This window comes from Alligator mississippiensis, chromosome 14, assembly GCF_030867095.1.
Source record: "Alligator mississippiensis isolate rAllMis1 chromosome 14, rAllMis1, whole genome shotgun sequence".
In the NCBI taxonomy this organism is placed as follows: Eukaryota; Metazoa; Chordata; order Crocodylia; family Alligatoridae; genus Alligator; species Alligator mississippiensis.
In genome coordinates this window covers 26,953,742-26,971,939 of record NC_081837.1, presented here as the reverse complement: position 1 = coordinate 26,971,939, position 18,198 = coordinate 26,953,742, and the positions used below count along the sequence as shown (strand labels likewise).

The following is an 18,198-nucleotide window of genomic DNA, read 5'->3' as shown; positions in this document are numbered from 1 at the left end:
CTAATGGAGAAAGATCAGGAAGAGCCATAGCTAGAGATGAGCAGGAGCAGATCTATGGAGGAGATGGGTAACTTGGGGCTGGATCCTGAACTAACTGGAGAGACACTGGGCTGCACTGGGAAGGGTGCTTAGGCCCTGCTGCTTTGAATGCATCAGGAGGGGAACAGCAGTGTTCTGCCCGAGGCCAGAGCTCAGACTGAGAATCCCTGCTGTACATGAGGCATCATGGACCTCAGACCACTGCTCTCACCCCAGATTACTGTGCCACCCTCTCAGTTCTCCTTGCCTCCCCACCTCTGTTTTCCATGGGCTGTGTTGCTGCTGAAGCCCCCGCAGTAAATGTGCAGGACACAACCTTGGCACCATACCACATGATGGAGCAGCCTCCCAGTTAGTGTGGGCATCCCAGGGAAAGACATAGCAGCTGCTGCTTCTTTGCTGCACCTGTTTCCTTGGAAAAATGAACAGAACGTGTGAAATATCCAGCCTGGCAGGACTTGCACTCAGACAGTTCATCTCATGCAATAGTCCTTGCACTGCTGGTCTCATAGGAGAATGTCGCCTGCCCTGAGAAGTCCTGCCTGGGGCTGGCCAGTCTTGCCCTAACCCAGCCCCATTTCTATGGACATGCTCCCCTATGACCTAGCTGCTACCATCTGCAGTGGCTACCCATACCTGCCTGAATTGAACCATGTCTGGCTTTAATCTTTATGTCCAGGGCTCTGAAGTCATGGCTGACAGTCTTTAAACAACCAACTGCTTAGAAATGACAGCTGTGGGCCATAAAAGAATGATAGATCCTTGATAGAGCTGGCAGTTACAAGCAAAGATCCTTCCTGCCACCAGCACCTACTCTCTGGGATTTCTGATATTTAAGATAGGATCCAGGGGCTGAGGCGGCTCCTCCCCCTCTTTCCCTCCCACCACTCAAACCACCATCTGTCTGATTTTCTGGAATAGGGTCTGTCTATCTCTAACACTTGGGGATCTAAGCAGGGTTCCTACAAGCTTTTTTTTCCCCCAGACAAATCAGGGTTTCTTATACCTGACAACTGCAGCACCTGCAGATCACTCCATTAAGTCATGTGAGTAGAGGAATATCTGTGCTGGCTGCTCTGTACAGCCTTGTGGGTGGGTTGTGGGTTTGCAAAAAAAACATTGCTCTCACCGTTCTTGGGGAAACATCACAGGAACTGCTATGTCTTCCCCTGGGATGCCTACACTAACGGGGAGGCTGATCCATCGTGTGGTATGGTGCCAAGATGTCACTAGAGAGTAGGTGGGTATAGGAGAACCTGGATAGATTAGTGAAGAGCCATAGAGAAGGGATCTTCCTGGACTTCAGGGAAGTACTGGAGAGCTAGATAACCAAGAGGACAGATTTATGGCCCTGCTGTGAGATGCTGGAGAAGAGACCCAATGATTAAATCTGGAGTCTTGGGATGGAAAATGGCATGTTGCATCTTACAGAGCCACACAGGATGTATCTTTGATCACATATGCATACATGCAGCAAGTCCATCACCTGTCACAAACATGCAGCTGATTCTGGGATGGAAGGTAGCTGCCTCAGATTACACAAAATGCAAGGAAAGAGGAAGCATTGGCAGAAATCTTTGGCAATGTTCTGAGTTCATGGAGATCTTGTCTGTCAGATCCATGGGAGTCCAGGTGTACCTCTATATTATGGTGATGAGCAGCACAGCAGAACCTACCAAGCCTTGGAGATTTTGCACTTGAAGCTTTGATGTTTCCTGTGGGTACAGACAGGAAATGAGAATGTGGAAAGGGAACCCCTGAGGCTAGTAGGCAAGTACAGAGGGTGCAAGAGGAGTGAGCTGAATGACAGGAAAGACCTGGGTCTGTGGTGCAGAGGGGAAGTTCCTTGAAATACTCATGATTAGACAAATGGAACTTGAGGTGAACAGTGCAGGGTGCAGTGTTTGCTCTGTGTTGGATCTCATGTCCTCCATCCCCCAGGCCTTTGCACACAGTGCCCGTGTGTCCCAGTTCACACCATAATCTAGTTATGTGCATCTGCTCATAAAGCTGACACAGATGGTGGTTGGGCTGATTACCCAGGGCCTGCTGGTGTGAGCAGTCCCATGGAACTGAGTGGACAGCTGGGCCCTGCAGGCTCTAGGGAGTGGCTGGCAGGATAGCAGTGAGCTGAGCCAAGTGCTGGTCTCAGTGAGGATCCTGGAGTGCAGAGCCTGATCCTCCCTCCTGCTGGGCACCACCTGGACTTCACTGCAGTGGGTGAAGCAGAGTGAAGGGAAAGAGTATTGTGGTGGGGGGGCACCACTCCCCTGTGCTGACAAGAATCACTGCTTTCAGCTGGCATCCCCTTGCTCCTACTTCCTGTAACCCTACATCTAGGACTGGATTCTGCTTTAGGGCTAGGGTCAGACATTCAAAAAGCCTGAGCCTGAATTGATGCAGTCTTTGTAAGTTAGTCTAACCTGGCTAAGCTAAATCAGTTTTGTAACTGGACAGACATCCCAGACATGTAGGCACATGCCTACAGTGGCTCAGGCTACAAGCCAGGGGTGCTAGAGCAGCTCTCCCTTCCTTCCACAGCATGGAGCTGAGGGGGGGGTGTGGCCAGGCTACTGCAGGATGCGGTGAGTAGCCCAGCAGGAAATTGATAACAGTATTTAACACCCAATTAAGAAAACAAGGAGGGACATTACCAGCTACTTGTTGATTCTGTCTGTTAGTTCATCAGGGACCTAGCCAGCATGTGGTCAGCTAGCTAATACACAGACACCTCCTCAGGAAGGCAGAGGGGATGGGGGGAATTCCTGCTTAACAGGGGGGGGCTGCAGCCAGGGAGCAGAGGGGTGGGGCCAGCCCTGCTGTGGAGCAGAGAGCCCCGCCTGGCCCAGAGAATATGCCCAGATGCTTGGGGTGTCTGGGACAGACATTGCATAAACCAGTTTGAGCCAAATCAGTTAAGTCTGATACTACGTTCAACCAGATTTATCTCAAACCTGTTTAAGCCCTTCTCAAACTGGTTTATGTGCACTGAACATCTGTTCTGTTACAGGTTTAAACAAGTTTCTGATCGCTTAAACTGGTTTATGTGTAATGTCTGTCCCTAGGAGAAGCCCATGGGGTCAGAGGGAGTGAGAGGTGCCTGTCTGGTTCCAGACTGAGCCCTTGCAGCCCCAATCTATTCACTAAAGCCTGGAGAGTCCTTCAAGGAGAGTCCCCTGGAGTGTGAAGGCATCTCAGAGGAGGCAGCAAAGCCAATTCACTGGACCAGTTTAGTCAGGATGAGTCAATCCGGGGAGGAAGCTGGCATGGCAGAAGCTCCATAGTCCCCCATTGAGTGAATATATATGATGGGATGAACCATGCAGTGTGGCTGGAAGCTGGGGCCTGAACCCTGGTCCAGCCTAGTGGGCCTTTACTGATTAAATCAGGAGAGAAATGTTTTGATTGTGCTTTGGGACCCTTAACCTGTGCATGGGAGGGCAGCTTCTTGCACAAAACAGGATCTTGGGTTTCCCTGAAAAAGGGACATTCAAAGCTTGTGCTCATCATAGGGCCAGGACTTGGTGTAGCACCTCTCTCTGTCCCCTTCCTTCCTGACAGCCTGGATCCCCACTGCAAATACCCCTTCCAGTCTCCTGCAGGGAGGGAGAATAACTTGCCCATCAACCTTGCTGCTTATAGCAATGTTGGTTTGAAGCACCAGCGGGTAGCAAGCTACAGAATACACTTGCTTCCTGAAGCTTTCCCTGGCTCGGGCTCTTCCTAAAGATCCCCTCAGAGCCATCATGGCAATGGTCACAGCTGCCTCTGTGCAGTGCCCTCGCTCACCTTACTGGAGTGAGAACAGGACCCAGGACAATGCCTAACACCTCCCCACTCTCTACCACTTGAGGTTATAAATTTTAGCCCCAGTCCCGGGCTGCCCTTGCAAGAGGGAAGGGAGCCTGCTGGAAACATGCATCCCCCTTGCATTAATCCTTTTGGCTCCAGCAGCAGGAGTTGATCCAGCTGCACCTGTGACAGGAGATATGTGTGTGTGGAGGAATCCATGATGAGAGCCTGAAACTCACTCTGCTGGCTGCAGAAAAACTGATCTTCTCCCCTAACACCAGAGAGATCAGCTGCTATGAAAGTGCTGCCTCAACAAAACAGGATAAGTGCCAGGAAATGGGCAAGACTTACTGGGGGAAAGCCATCTGTCAAGGTTGAGCCTGATCTTTCCTGGATCCTGTTGCTAGCTCTGCCTTCAGTTGCTCTTATTTGGGTTTATAGACACTGGCTCTTACCCTGGTGTAAATCATTGGTTTACCACAGCCTGAGATTAGAATTCAGCCCATAGAATTCAGGAGCAAGCTCGTAGCTCTGCCTGCAGTTGCTTGAGGTAGAAAGGGCTGATGCTAAGGAGTGAGGGACACCTATTGCCCACACCAGCCTGAGCTTGGTGCCTGCCTGCTGCAGGGGCAGGGCTGCCCCTTGCACCTTGTCTTTCATTTTCAGTTGTTGAACTGGGGCCCTGTTGATTTCATCTGGGTTCCAAGTCTGTTTCACTTGGTTCCTGCACTATCATTTTGTTGTGCTGATGGGTTAGAAGAGCTGCAGGATAGGCACTAGATTTTCATCCACACTGGTCACACTCATTAATTCACTTCTGTTAATGCACATTAAATTTAGTACCTCCATTGTGAGGTACTAGAAAAAGGTACATTAGGCTGTTTTAATGCACATTAGCGAAAGTGCATGATTCTTTGTGACACTTTAATGTGCATTAAAATAGACTAATGTGCATTAAAGCACTACCCCTGTTAAGGGCCAAATTCCAATGAGAACCATCCCTGGATAAATCTCAAAGAGCTCTGCAGGGGTTAACATGGGGCAGCCTGGGACAGACTTGGCCTAGGATCTCAGGCCTGTTTCTCTTCAGTATGGTAGTCTCCTCTCCCTGCTTTTCACCAGCCCTAAATATTGGGTCTGAGTGAATCTCTTAAGGAGAGTTGCCTTAGGGCTACTGCTGCCAAACTGTGTGTTTGGACTCTGGTGACAATGAACACAGATTTCTGCCCCTGTTCAGCCTGGTGTGTTGGAGAAGGGGTCCTAGAAGTGGAAGGGTCATCAGAATCCATTTAGATATTCAAAAAATCTCTTGCTGTCAGCTGCTTTTGACAGATTATAGCTAGTGCAAAATGCTACACCGGCACCGCTTTCTAAATATGGCTTGAAACACAATGGGGAGAGTGCCTGTCTATCTCTTAAGTAAGGTTTCAACACAGCATCTTCCCTGGGTAATGCCCCACCCATATAGCAAAGTTATGTGAAGCATTTCCAGAGATGCAGCTCCCAGGCATTGCATCTAGCTAGCTGGTTGGTTATTCCTGCTGGCTCTGGCTGTAGACAAAGATGCTCAGCCCTTATATAAAGCATGTGTGTGACCCCAGGAATTTCTTCACAACCAATTGAAACCCACTCTTCTTGTTCTTTGGCATCAGCATATGCATATATAGCATTCCAAGGTTCCCTGGAATTATGATGGGCAAATCAGTGCAACTCCATTTGACAGGGCAATACTGATCCTTAGGGAGGCCAATACTTTGGAGGACTTGAGTGTGAGTCTCTTCTCTTCCACAGACTCCCTGTGTGACCTCAGACAAGTCACAGTCAGTTCAGTCATGCAAATACCACTGCCTTGCCCTGCCACTCAGATAAATACCCTATAGACTGTGAGACATACAAAAAACTAGAACTTGTGGTTCCAATATGATACCTTTTATTAGATCAACTGGAAAGTGGCAAGAAAATTGTCCTTTTCTGCAAGCTTTCAGGATCAAAGTCCCTTCGTCAGGGTCTGTGAGGCACATAGATACCACAGTAATGAGAACTATATGTTTATCCTGGTTTCGGTGTCCTCTGTCCATATCCACTGCACTGCAGGGCAGCAGTTCACTAAATGCAGATGTGTTCCCCTCCCACCTCCTGGGGAGATGCAGCAATAGGTGCCAAGGACATTCAGCTATGCTGGGATAGTTGCATTTGTGTGTGTTCCTGACTCCCAGCTGGTTTGGGGCCAGGTCCATATACAAAACCGATGTAAATTACCCTGGAGTATGTGTTCATCTGTCTATGACCTGATTCTTGCCTGCATTTGAAACTGCAGGTTGATTCAGAGATCAAAAGCGTGTTACACAATGGCTGGTACACAGCATGCGAGAGGCAGATGAACACAAACCCCAGCCTGCCTCGTGCCATAGTTTTGCGGCTTGAAGTGCAGCATTGTTGCCTGTTGACCCTGGATCTGATCTCTGCCACATAGGCCCCCAGCAGGGTTTGCATGAAGCAGCTTATTCCCAGAATTGGGTTTCATCCCAATGAAGAGCAGTAGGGGCTCCCATTTCTGTTTCTCTGCAGCTTTCTGTGTGACCTTAGCTTGGGGTCTGTTACAGACTTGAATATTATTCCTTCCTGATAGCAAGTTTCAAACCTGTCAGTATTTTTTCTGGGAATTGAATCTTTTTGGCTGGCCCCCAGCCCACAGTATTTCTGGTTAATAGTTGCAGAAATCTCATTCTTCTTAGGCTATTGTAGCCACAGTCACATCCAGCCTTCTCCATGTGGCTAAGGTCATTCTGGTTCCTACATCCTTGGTATTTCCTTCCCCCTGTGGGATATTAGTTTTGAGAAGCAACCATGTTTTCATTCATTGAAATCCATAGGTGCTAAGTTATTGGGTCAAATCTTCAGTTGGGGGGAAAGTGGATTAGATACATTGACTCCAGTAGAACTGCAGTAAGAGTGCAGACGCATAGTATGATTCCCATGAAGTAATTTATCCTGTATTTTAATCTGTAGTAAATTTATTCCATTGTAAACAGTGGACACATAACTAGGCTGAGCTGTCTGGCTGTCTGCAGTAGGTGCTTTTACAGTGTCTGGCCACTAGGTGGTGGGGCACCAAAGAGTTACCCCATGGATGAAATAGATTAAGGTAGGGTGCTAATCTTCTGGCCCCTAGGCAAGATAGGGCCTACAGACCTATGTCATCCAGCCTGCAGGGCTCCCCAAAGGTCGACAAAGTTAGCGGTAGGAAAGCAGTGGCAGTATTAATTGCCACTTTCCCGTCGCCAAACTTCCAGACCCACGAGGAACTCCACTGGCTGGATAACATGGCCCTGCATGCCAGATTGGGCTGGAGCAGGTCCAGATCGGGTCAGTTGGATCTGAGTGCACAAGTTTGAGCTGGCATGAAGTTGGATCAAACCAGCACAGGATCAGGCCCATGGACCAACCCTGCATACTATCCATGCACAGGATCCAGCCGTCAGACCAACGCCACGCTTATCTGGTCAGCAGGTTGGAAGGTTGGGCACCACTGAACTAAGGGAGCGGGCTTACAACACATTCTACCTGCTACTGTGTACTAAGAGGTAATTTTGCCCTAGATTTCACTGATTTGTTGCAGAGTAAGTGGGTTGTATGTTTGCAGCCTTGGGATCCAGGGGAAGAAGGTCTTCTTGTCCAAGTACAGTTGCTCCTCTTGGTTTGGGTAGCTGTGCAAGGAGTTGAAAAGGTATCAGTCAGCCTCTGTGATCCAGCTTCTCTCCTTACTCAGGCAAAATCCCCATTGATTTCTGGTACCAGGGGGCACAGACCTTCCTTTCCCTGGGAGACCAGGTCTGATTTAGTGGTGATATAGAGGGTGGTGGCAAGCATTGCATAGTCAGGAAGCAGAGGAGCAGAGAGGTCATTCAGTGGGTTTGAGCCATCCTCTACGAAACACAGGTAGATCTCTGCATAGAAAGGGCTGCTGCCAGGGAGCAGAACAGAGTCCTAGCAGCCTCTTTGCAACATTTCCTTCCTCTCACAGGTGGAAAGTGGTACAAACGGCACCTCAGCTACCGGATTGTGAACTGGCCTTGGTACCTGCCCCAGCACCAGGTGCAACTGGCTGTGAAAGCAGCCTTTGAGCTCTGGAGCAACGTCTCCTCCCTGGTGTTCTGGGAGGCGCAGGACGGCCCTGCTGACATCCGCCTGACATTCTTCCATGGTGACCACAACGATGGACTTGGCAACGCCTTCGATGGGCCAGGTGCTAATCACTCCCTCCTCGTAAGCTGCTCTTTTACCATGTGGACTCTTACCAGGCAGCGAGAAGTGGGCGGTGGGACAAGGCAGGGCTGCTCCATCCCATCAATAAAGCTCCTAATGATGAATAGCATGCTATGCTTCAAGAAAAAGGGTGGGCTTGACTGCTCTTGCATTGGGCTTTAGTGGTGTTCCTCCTGATTTACACCAATGTGAGACCAGTATAGGTGGGGTAGAACTTTCTAAGGAGGACCTGAGTCAGGACATTGGGATGGAGGGTGGCAGTGTTTGAATAATGCTCCAATCTGAGTAGAGAATGACTTGTCCTGGAAAAGATAGATGCCTCACGGCCTTTCATGACCACAGGCACTTAAGAATGAGAGGCCCAGCCCCAGCTGGTGTGAATCATGGGAGCTCCATGGATTTCAGTGGAGTGAGGTTAATGTACAACTGCTGGGAATAGGGATGCTAGTTCTGTGCCACCTCAAAGATGATTAAAGTGTTGACCTACTGGGGGATGGCTACAAATTTCCATACCTTCCTGACCTGGGGTGAGCTGCAGATTGTTATTCTCAGTGTTTGGCTCTGATAAAATGTGATGCTTGTTATTAAACTGTTACAGATTTGAGAATGGACCCACAATATGGTTACTACAGCATTATTTGCTCTGGATTTTACTCCATAGTAAGAACTGGATGCACAACAAGCATTCCCAACCTTGCTGCCTGCTATAGGCACTATTACAACATGTAGGTGCTGGGGGCTATTTTGCACTGTGCAGGAGCACTACCCAGGGATGAAAGTGATTTAAGGAGCAGACTCATTGGTGATATACTGGTGCAACTCACATCACTGTCTAGTTACTCTAACCCAGAGTGGAGTGATTTACTTTAGTATAATGCCCTATGTTGTGTCTCCTCTTTGCTTTTAGTACAAAATCTTTTTAACATGTGGTATATCTTCTTCTTTCGCAAACTCCGGATCACAGGCTTTTAAAAACTCAGACTATTACCTCCCATGTCCATCACACCCTTTCTGAGGTATTGAGATCCCTGGTATCACTTCAGTTCATAGAGCCTTGAGGCAGTAGACGATGAGTCATTGCAACATACTTGGTCCCACACCCAGTGCTTACCAATGAATAACAGAAATCATTTTAGCTTCTCTGTTGCTAAAAAGATTAGTCCCCGGTATCCAAGATCAGCCTTTTTCAAAGGCTTTTTAATTCCCACCCAAAACACTGTTGCAGTTAGTTCAGGCCATCAAAATGATCAATTCATTTAATCTTAAAGCATTATTGTCTTGGGCTGAGCTCCTTTTCATCATCTCTGGAAATAAATTTTTAAGTCTAAATTTTGTATTAGATTCTCAATTTCACCAGCCTGAATAGCACTGCTGTGGGGCTGTTGGTGTCTTAGGGCCTTGTCCCACATTACATTTTATGATGTGTTAACCACACTTAAAACAAGCATCAGTAAATTCAAGCACATAAATGTGCTAAGAGCTAATCATGTTACACTATAGTGGAACTGCTCTATGGAGATGATGTTAGTGGTCCTTATTGGCTCTGATGCAGGGCCAGGGCTGGGACCTACAGTCAGTGGTTTGTCAACTGCACACCTGGCTTCCAACCCTGTTCAGAGGGCTGGGAGCATAGTAAGCATTACTGTGCGACTGCTCAGAAAACTTTCTAACACGGAGTAATGCTTACTACTTTCTAAATAAAACATATCCTAAGTGTAACATGCAACAGGACCCTTAAAATATTCAGTGAATGTTTGTGGAGCATCAGATGGAATAACCTGGGCTGGCAGTTCACATCCAGCCTGGGTCAACCCTAATCTACAGGTCTCATTGGCTGTGTGAACTGATGGCAGCTCCTAGTGGAGAGACTTGCACCTCGCCAAACCACCACTACCATTTACATGCTTGTTGGTAGCCTCAGTAGAGTGATCCAGGCCTGAGTAGTCCCTTCAGGAGACTTGTTCCTCAGTATAGATCTCCCTCATCATTGGGAGGGTGTGGAGGAAATCCTCCCTGCCAGTGCAGCACCGGGGGTGGGACTTGTCTAGAGGGGGCTGTCTATGCGGCTGTCAGTCTCACATCGGCACTGTATTTGTTTGCACATGGAGCTGCTGCTGTGTTCTTAACCCTCCTGCGCCCAGGCATCCAGCCCAGAGTGCAGAGCTGGGTGGGGAGTCTAACCTCCTCTGCCTCTTGTGTTTCACCAGGGGGGGCCCTGGCCCATGCATTCTTCCCCCGCCGTGGGGAGGCCCATTTTGACAGTGATGAGAGATGGTCCCTGCACAGCAGCAAGGGTCGCAACCTGTTCATCGTGGCAGCACACGAGATTGGGCACACCCTGGGACTGGAGCACTCGCCCGTCAAGAGTGCCTTGATGTCTCCCTACTATAAAAAACTCAGCAAGGACTTTGTCCTGAGCTGGGACGACATCCTCGCAGTCCAGAACCTGTACGGTGAGCTTGGCTTTCTCAGAGCCTCTTCTGACCCTTGGTCCTACCCACGAAGGGAAATCCATGTTGAATGCCAGGGAGGCAGGGCACCAGTCACAATAGGACCTCCTATTTAAAGGGCTTCAAGAGAGTGTATGAAGCCTTACAGACAGAGGGACAAAAGGACCTAAGATCCTTGGTCATAGCCCCCCTGGGTGGAGTCTATGTCAGTTCAGGGTCACCATGCAGCCTGGGTTTACCAAATAGCTGGGAGAAGCCACCTATGTTTTTGCCTGTCCTCTTCCTATCACAGGGAAGCCTTCCAAGGGCTCAGCTGTGCAGCTTCCAGGGAAAGTGTTTGCTCATTTCCAGGACTGGAGCCGTACCTTCCCAGGTGGCACTCAGCAGCAAGGCAGACATGTCTCTTATTACTGCCACTCCTTCTTTGATGCCATCACTGTTGGTGAGCGTGTGCATGTGAACCAGTCTCTCAATGGTGGGCCCTTGCCTGGGACCCTCCCCCTGAACCACCCTGTTTACTGGAGTTGTTTGCCTTCCTCAAGGTCATTTATGAAAGTCAGAGGTGGAAAGGACTGAGATATTAAAGGGCTCAGGAAAGACAATGTGTAGTGAAAGACATACCAGGGGTATGTGGCATGTGGCAGCAGTGCCTCCAGGTGGAGGTGAGAATAGAGGGAGAGGGAACTTGCAACAGTGTTGATACTAGAGAAGAAAGGGTCCCCTAGGGTGAGTAGAGTGAGGAAGAAGTGGAGGGCATTGAGTGCAGGTCCAGAGGCAGAGAGGAAGTTGTGGTAGATGCAGTGGTGGAGCCACTGCTGCAGTGCCCTTCCACACACAGATTTATGCCCTGGTTGGTGCTGCAGGGGTGAGGTTGGTTGTGGGAACCTTGGCTCAGGTTCTTACCAAAGGCCCCTTGCTCATGTTCCTCCTTGTTTGCACAGATGCAGATCACAACCTGTACATCTTCAAGGGCAACCACTACTGGCTGGTGTCAAAGAGGGGCAATGCCACAGAGCCACAGCCCCTGCAGACCCGATGGGCAGGGCTCCCAGCTGGCATTGATGCGGCTACCTGGTCAGAGGCAGATGGCAAATTCTACTTCTTCAAAGGTAATGAGACCTGAGGATGGAAGCGGGGAGCAACAAAAATCTCCCCCTTATGTCCTTGCTCTCTCTTAGTGTTGTCTGTCCGTCTGTCCATCTGCAGCAGTGTCTGGGGGCCAGGGCACTAGAGCTGTAGACCACCTAGCACAAAGGGTTCCTGGTCATCACCAGGTCTCTTTGATGCCACCATAATGTACACAATAAATAGCAGTAGACTGGGAACTGGGACTCCTGGGTTCTATTCCCAGCCTGCCGCTGATTCACCGTGTGCTCTTGGGGGAGTTCTACCCATTCTCTGGGCCACAGAGGCAAATGGCTGTTGGGATAGCATGAGCTGTTAACTGAAACACCCGAAGGCCACTCAGAATGGGGGCTTTGTCACTACAGCTGGGCAGGGGCCAGCAGCCCCTCTTCCCCCTTGCTCCACCCCTTTCTGTGGGTTTGGGATCAGGCACAGCTTGTGAGCTGGACAAGCTGTTTGAAAAGAGCTTTTGTTCCCTTGCTTTGCCATAACCCAGCCCTGCCAGGGTAAGCAAGTGGCCAGAAACAGCCAGTGCTGGAGTTAAAGCATGGGAGGAAATGGTCACAAGCCAGGGATGACATGGAGATGCTTTTCTTCTTGCTATTATTTCTTTGTATCAGCACCACTGCTGGAGGCACTAGCTTGGGCTCTGGGCCTTGCAGTGCTGAGCATGGCATGAGCACCCACTGAGAAGGCAGTGATGAGGCAGCAGGTTGTGAGACAAACAAATGGGGAGTGGAGGGAGAAGGATTATTGGACTGCGTTGGTGCCATCTCTCACGTGTCAAGCAGGTGTCCTAGCTTACACAATTCAGCCTTATGAACAGCACACCAGCCTGACTTCTGTTTCCTGCTCTTTCCTGATGGGTGATTATGGGCCTTTCTCTGTGCCTCAGTTTCCCCTCTCTCCCTTCCTCTCTCCTACCTAATTAGTTTGTGGTAGTTCTGTCATTCATCTCCTGGCTCCCATCTTCCTCAGGCTGTGTCCTGCTGCCTACACAGTCTCCGTCCATGCTGACTTAACCAGTTTTGTCTCTGCTCCTCCTCAGGTGGCCGATGCTGGCGATACAAAGGCTCCACAATGGAGGCAGGATTCCCCCAGAAGTGCAGCGCTAGCAATCTCCCCCGACACCCCAACGCAGCCCTGTACTTCCAGCAGCTCCACCACCTCGTCCTCTTCAAAGGTCCCAAGTACTATGTGGTGAGTGAGGAGACGCTGCAGGTGGAGCCCTACTACCCCAGGAGCCTGAGGGACTGGAATGGGGTCCCAGCTGAAGTGAATGGTGCCCTGACCCACCACGATGGCTTTGTTTACTTCTTCCAGGATGATCAATACTGGAAATTTGACCAGGGCAAGTTGCAGGTGGTGATGACTGGGAAATGGGCCACTCAGCTGCCATGGATGGGCTGCTGGGACGTGAATTCCAGTCAGACTCTCTTGTGAGCTTCACTTGAAGGGACCATGACACCAAGGTGCTGACTGCCATGGGCACAGACATATGTAACAGAGGGCAGTCCTGAAGATGGTGGCTGGGATCCCCTGTCTTGTCCTCTGCTCATAGGAGAAGGACTCTTATTCCACAATGCATGTGGCTCACCAGGTTGGGTCTTTTACCCAAATACCTCTCATCAGTCATCTACTTGAACTCCCATCTCAGGTTTGCATCACAGTGACTGTCCAATGTAATCAGAGAGTCCCTTGCCCTCTGAGGAACAGTGGACCTATCCCTTCATCCTGAGTGCACTTCTGTGGGTCAGGCTCCTCTACGCATACCCCCCTATACACGGGCAAAGGCAGCCCTTTTACAGAGCACTGAGAAGATGCTGTTCTCAGGAGACCAACCTCCCAGTTCAATGACATCCCCACTCGCGAATAGGGATCGCTGGTGCTATGACTGGGGAAGCCTGATCAATCTGGAATAAACAGTCCTGAGCTGTGAGGGTTGCGTTGGTTGGAATCTTTTTGGATGAAAAAAAATTGAGGGTTTTTTTTTTTGTCCAGAAATATCCTTTTTGTTTTTTAATATTAAAAAATCCACCTCAGAACCCATTTTTTTCCAAATATGTTGCTTTTTATGTTTTTATGGGAATTTTTTATTAAAATGGTTTTTTGACATTGGTCATTGTTTGTTTGTTTTTTTCACTAGACCATTAACCAAAACCCCCTCCAGGGTTTTTGATAAATGAATAATCATGGTAGTATTTTCACTTCAATAAAAAAAACAAAACACACAAGAAAAAAATAGGCCCATGTTAGATCTCTGAAACAAACATAATTTGTAAATTATTTGTGAATTTGGGCTGATTTCCTCCACTTTTCCATCATTTCTGGTCTTGGCTGTGTTGGCTGGAGATGAATGAGAATGAATTTGCCTTGTTTCATCTTTTCAAAGGGCAATTTCAGAAACCAGTATCGGGTGACATAACTCACTTGTTGGGAGATCCAGAAGAAGGTGCAAGTTGCATCACAGATTCATAGATTGTAGAGTCGGAAGGGACCACAAAGGATCATAGTGTCTGACCCCCTGCCCCAGGCAGGAAAAGGACCAAGGTCAGACGACCCCAGTCAGGTGCCTATCTAGCCTCCTCTTGAAGACCTCCGAGTCAGGTGATAGCACCACCTCTCTTGGAAGCCCATTCCAGATTCTGGCCACCCTTACTGTGAAAAATTTCTTCCTAATGTCTAACCTGAATCTACTCTCCACTAGTTTGTACCCATTATTCCTAGGGGTGCCCTGGTAAATAGTGCATCTCCAACTCTCTGTTGTCTTCTCTTGATAAATTTATAGGCTGCTACAAGGTCTCCCCTCAGACATCTCTTGTGAAGGCTGAAGAGATCCAGATCGCTCAACCTCCCCTCGTAGGGTCTTGCATGGAGGCCACTAATCATATGAGTGACCCTCCTCTGCACCCTCTCCAGATTTTCCATGTCCCTCTTGAAGCGCGGTGCCCAGAACTGGACACAGTTCTCCAACTGCGACCTGACTAGTGCCCCATAGAGGGGGAGCATCACCTCCCTCAATCTCTTGGTCATGGATCTGCTAATGCACGACAAGGTGTGGTTGGCTTTGTTGATGGCTTCATTACACTGTCGGCTCACGTTCATCTTGCAGTCAAATATGACTTCAAGACCCCTCTCAGCTGCCAAGCTGCTGAGGACGTCATCCCCCAACCTGTAGGTGTGCTGGGGATTCCTCCTTCCTAGGTGGAGTACCTTGCATTTGTCTTTGTTGAATTGCACCCTATTTCATTCTGCCCATTGACCCATCCTGTCCAGATCGGCCTCAATCTACTCCCTGCCCTCCAGTGTGCCAACTTTGCCCTATAACTTGGTGTCATCTGCAAACTTGGACAGGTTGCTCTCCACAACTTGGTCCAAATCGCTGATGAAGATATTAAATAACACTGGTCCAAGGACCGACCCCTGCGGGACACTGCCCACCCCTTTCCAGGTCAAAAACGACCCATCCACCACCACTCTCTGAGTGCAGTCCCTAAGCCAGTTTGCCACCCACTTGACTGTTAAGCATCCACTCCACAGCCTGCCAGCTTCCCTATGAGAACAGAATGCGAAACAGTATCGAAGGCCTTCTTAAAGTCCAAGTAGATGATATCTGCCTCAGCTCCAGTGTCACGGCAGTGTGTTACCTGGTCATAAAAGGCTGTAAGATTTGTCAGGCAGGATCTACCTATAACGAACCCATGCTGATTACCTTTCCCCTGCTGGGCCTTCACAAATGCACTCTTCAACAATTTTTTCCAGTGTTTTCCCAAGGATAGAGGTAAGACTGACTGGCCTAAAGTTACCTGGCTCATCCCTTCTCCCTTTCTTAAAAATGGGCACCACGTTGGCCCTTTTCCAGTCCTCAGGGACCTAGCTGGAGCACCACGAGTGCTCTAACAGCATCACTTTAGATGGGCATCCATTTGCTGCCATGTAACTCAAGCACCACACATGGATGCCTACAGGCTGCAGTTGTGCACAGCTGGGATGCTGAGAAAGAGCATCCCAATGAGTGGGCCTGGGGATGTGTGATTGATTGTACAAATGCAAGATTATACTGTCCTATAAAACACTGCACAGACCTGTTAAAATACCTTTGAAATGTGTTGTGATTCTGAATTAGCCAAGAGTGTTCTAGCAGAAGGTATCATCTAAAGGCAGCAGAAAGCCCATGCCTGGAGGCTCTTCACAAGTGACATCTTTTCTGCATACCAACATGTCATGGCCTAGGTAGCCCAGGAAGCCAGAGCAATAGCACTGGCCTTCCATGGCAGAAGTCACGCAGCAGCATGTGCTTCTGTGCCCCAGAGGGCCCATAAGCATGTTTCTCTGTTGGCTTTCTGGGCAGTCTGTGGCTGTGCTGACCCCTGAGCTCAGCAGAGCAGAATGTCTCTGGGGAGGTACATGGGATCTGTGAGGGGCCTGCCATGAAAGGTATTTGTACTGTCTTGCTTCCACACCTGCAGCAGCCCTGCCTCATGTCCACTCTGGAGGTCTCCCTGGGCACTTGCACACATGACGGGCATTTAGTTCTCAGGGTTTTATTCTATGGTGACTAAATTGAAATGGTGGGTTTTTAATTGAAACCCACCATATCAATTTAGGGGCTTCTGTCATGGCAAGAGGCACAATCTTTTTTTTCCCCTCGGTGGAACCTGCCTGCAGCTGGGGGTCAAGCTGCCAGCAGGCCGAGTGGCTCCTGAGCTTCAGGGGGCCCGGGTCCTTCCCTCCACAGCGGTGGTGCCCCCAGGGCTACCCGTGTGGACCACCTATGGGCCAAATGCTGCCCCAGCTTGGAGGCAGCACCCAGCTGGATTCAATTCTTCCCTGAGCTTGCCAGAGCTTCCAATGCCCTGTGCACTGTCCCTGCCAACTTTCTGCTGCCTGGAGCCTCCCAGGAATAGGTTGGCTTGTCCCTAGGGCAGTGTGGGGAGGTGGCAGGAGGGTGGCTGGGTGTGCTGGCAGCCAGAGAAGGTGGTGGGGACAGTGCGTGGGGTGCTGGAAGCCCACCGAGCCTGCCTGGGTTTCCAGTGCCCCGTGCACCACCCCTGCCGCCTTCTCTGGCCACCAGCATACCCAGCCGCCCTCCTGCCACCTCCCTGCACTGCCCTAGGGGCAAGCCAGCCCGTTCCTGGGTGGTCCCAGGCAGCAGGAACGTGGCTGGGACAGTGCACAGGGAGCTGGAAGCCCCAGCATGGTCGGGGAAGAGTTGGATCCAGTGGGGTGCTGCCTCTGACTTGGGGCAGCATCCGGCCTGCTAGCTGCCCACCTGGGTTGCTCTGGGGAGTGCTGCTACCATGGAGGGAAGGATCAGGGCAGCTCAGGTGCCATTTGGTCCACCCGCAGCTTGCCCCCTGGCCGTGGGAGAGGTGAGCAGGTTCTGTGGGGGGGGGGGAAGGAATGGGCCCCTCGGCACTTCTGTATTCAGCAGGTGCCTGCGGCGGCCAGGTACCTGCTGAAAGGAGAAGTGTCAAGGGGCCCAGTCCTTTTTTTTCAGCAGAGCCGGGGGGGTGTGCTGTCAGATTAAAGGCTGCAATATTACAAGTAGCAATGTTGCAAACTAAACTACATGGGGATTAGTTTGCAACATTGCAAATTCATTTGAAACCCCCCAACCTTGTGCACATGTAACGTATGATGCAATTAAGCCAAACAAAGGAAATTTTGGTCGTGTATGTGGTGACAATCGTCACGTGTACAAGCGCCCTCCTGCCTCCTAGCTGCCAGCTCCCATCTGCCGCTGCTCTGCTTTGCTCGTGTGCTTTGCCTCGGCTCCCATTTCACCCCAGCAGAGGGCACTCCTGGACTTTCAAGGCCTGAACAGTAAAGCAGCATTTTCCTGAGAAAAGCTAAAGGCCTGTTTTCTGGAGTAAAAGGGCTTTGTGTGGAGAAGGGTGGGGTGGTGTCTTGACCATCCCCTTGGCCCAAAGAGCAGGGCCTGGAGCATTCCCGGGCAATGTAGTGGGAGCCAGACCCTGCTTCACACAGGCAGGCTAGCAGCGGTTCTTTGAGCTGAGGTGACCAAAGGTCCAAAATTCTCCATGACAGTCGTGAGCTTTGGGGCCGTGTCCTCCTTCCCCTGTGAGTTGTGGAGATGTGAATGTAGCCCTGAATTTGTAAATCAATCCTGAATCCATGTGGGTGGGTCACAAGGACGGATACAGGAAGGAGTTAGGGGAATCAGCCAATACTCGAGGTGTTTCTACAGTACCGGGCAATGACATGCAGGCGCTGTGCTGCCTCCCGCTGGGTAATTCACTCCGTCTGTCAGCAAAGCAAGTCCATGGCTGAGAGATTGCACTGAGACTCCTGTCCTCATTTTGGGAGCCCCTGGTTCTCTGGTGAGCAATCCCACATACATCTTTGGCAAAGGGCTGTGCCCTGAAGATCACCAAGTTTGAACTATTTTGGACTCTGGTGGGGGAGCAAGTCCCAGAGTCCTGGCCATACATCCTGAGAAACAAAGTAATCTTTCAGATTACCCACATTGCAAACCCCAGTAACTGAAAGCCAGTGTGCTCCA

General features: G+C 50.0%; 1 protein-coding gene across 7 annotated transcripts in view; it reads left to right on the top strand.

The window, feature by feature from the left end:
* Positions 1-13,790, top strand: part of MMP28 (matrix metallopeptidase 28) — a 29,773-nt gene extending 15,983 nt beyond the window's left edge. For 6 of the 7 annotated variants that reach the window (XM_019499508.2, XM_059717713.1, XM_059717714.1 and 3 more), the window contains 5 exons: positions 7,856-8,077; positions 10,305-10,550; positions 10,840-10,989; positions 11,489-11,656; positions 12,721-13,790. In XM_019499508.2, the coding sequence (XP_019355053.1) occupies positions 7,856-8,077; positions 10,305-10,550; positions 10,840-10,989; positions 11,489-11,656; positions 12,721-13,115 (1,181 nt within the window). In that variant the 3' untranslated portion in view covers positions 13,116-13,790. The remainder of the gene's footprint in view (positions 1-7,855; positions 8,078-10,304; positions 10,551-10,839; positions 10,990-11,488; positions 11,657-12,720) is intronic. The other variant, XM_059717716.1, reaches the window with a different exon arrangement.
* The last annotated feature ends 4,408 nt before the right edge of the window (positions 13,791-18,198 follow it).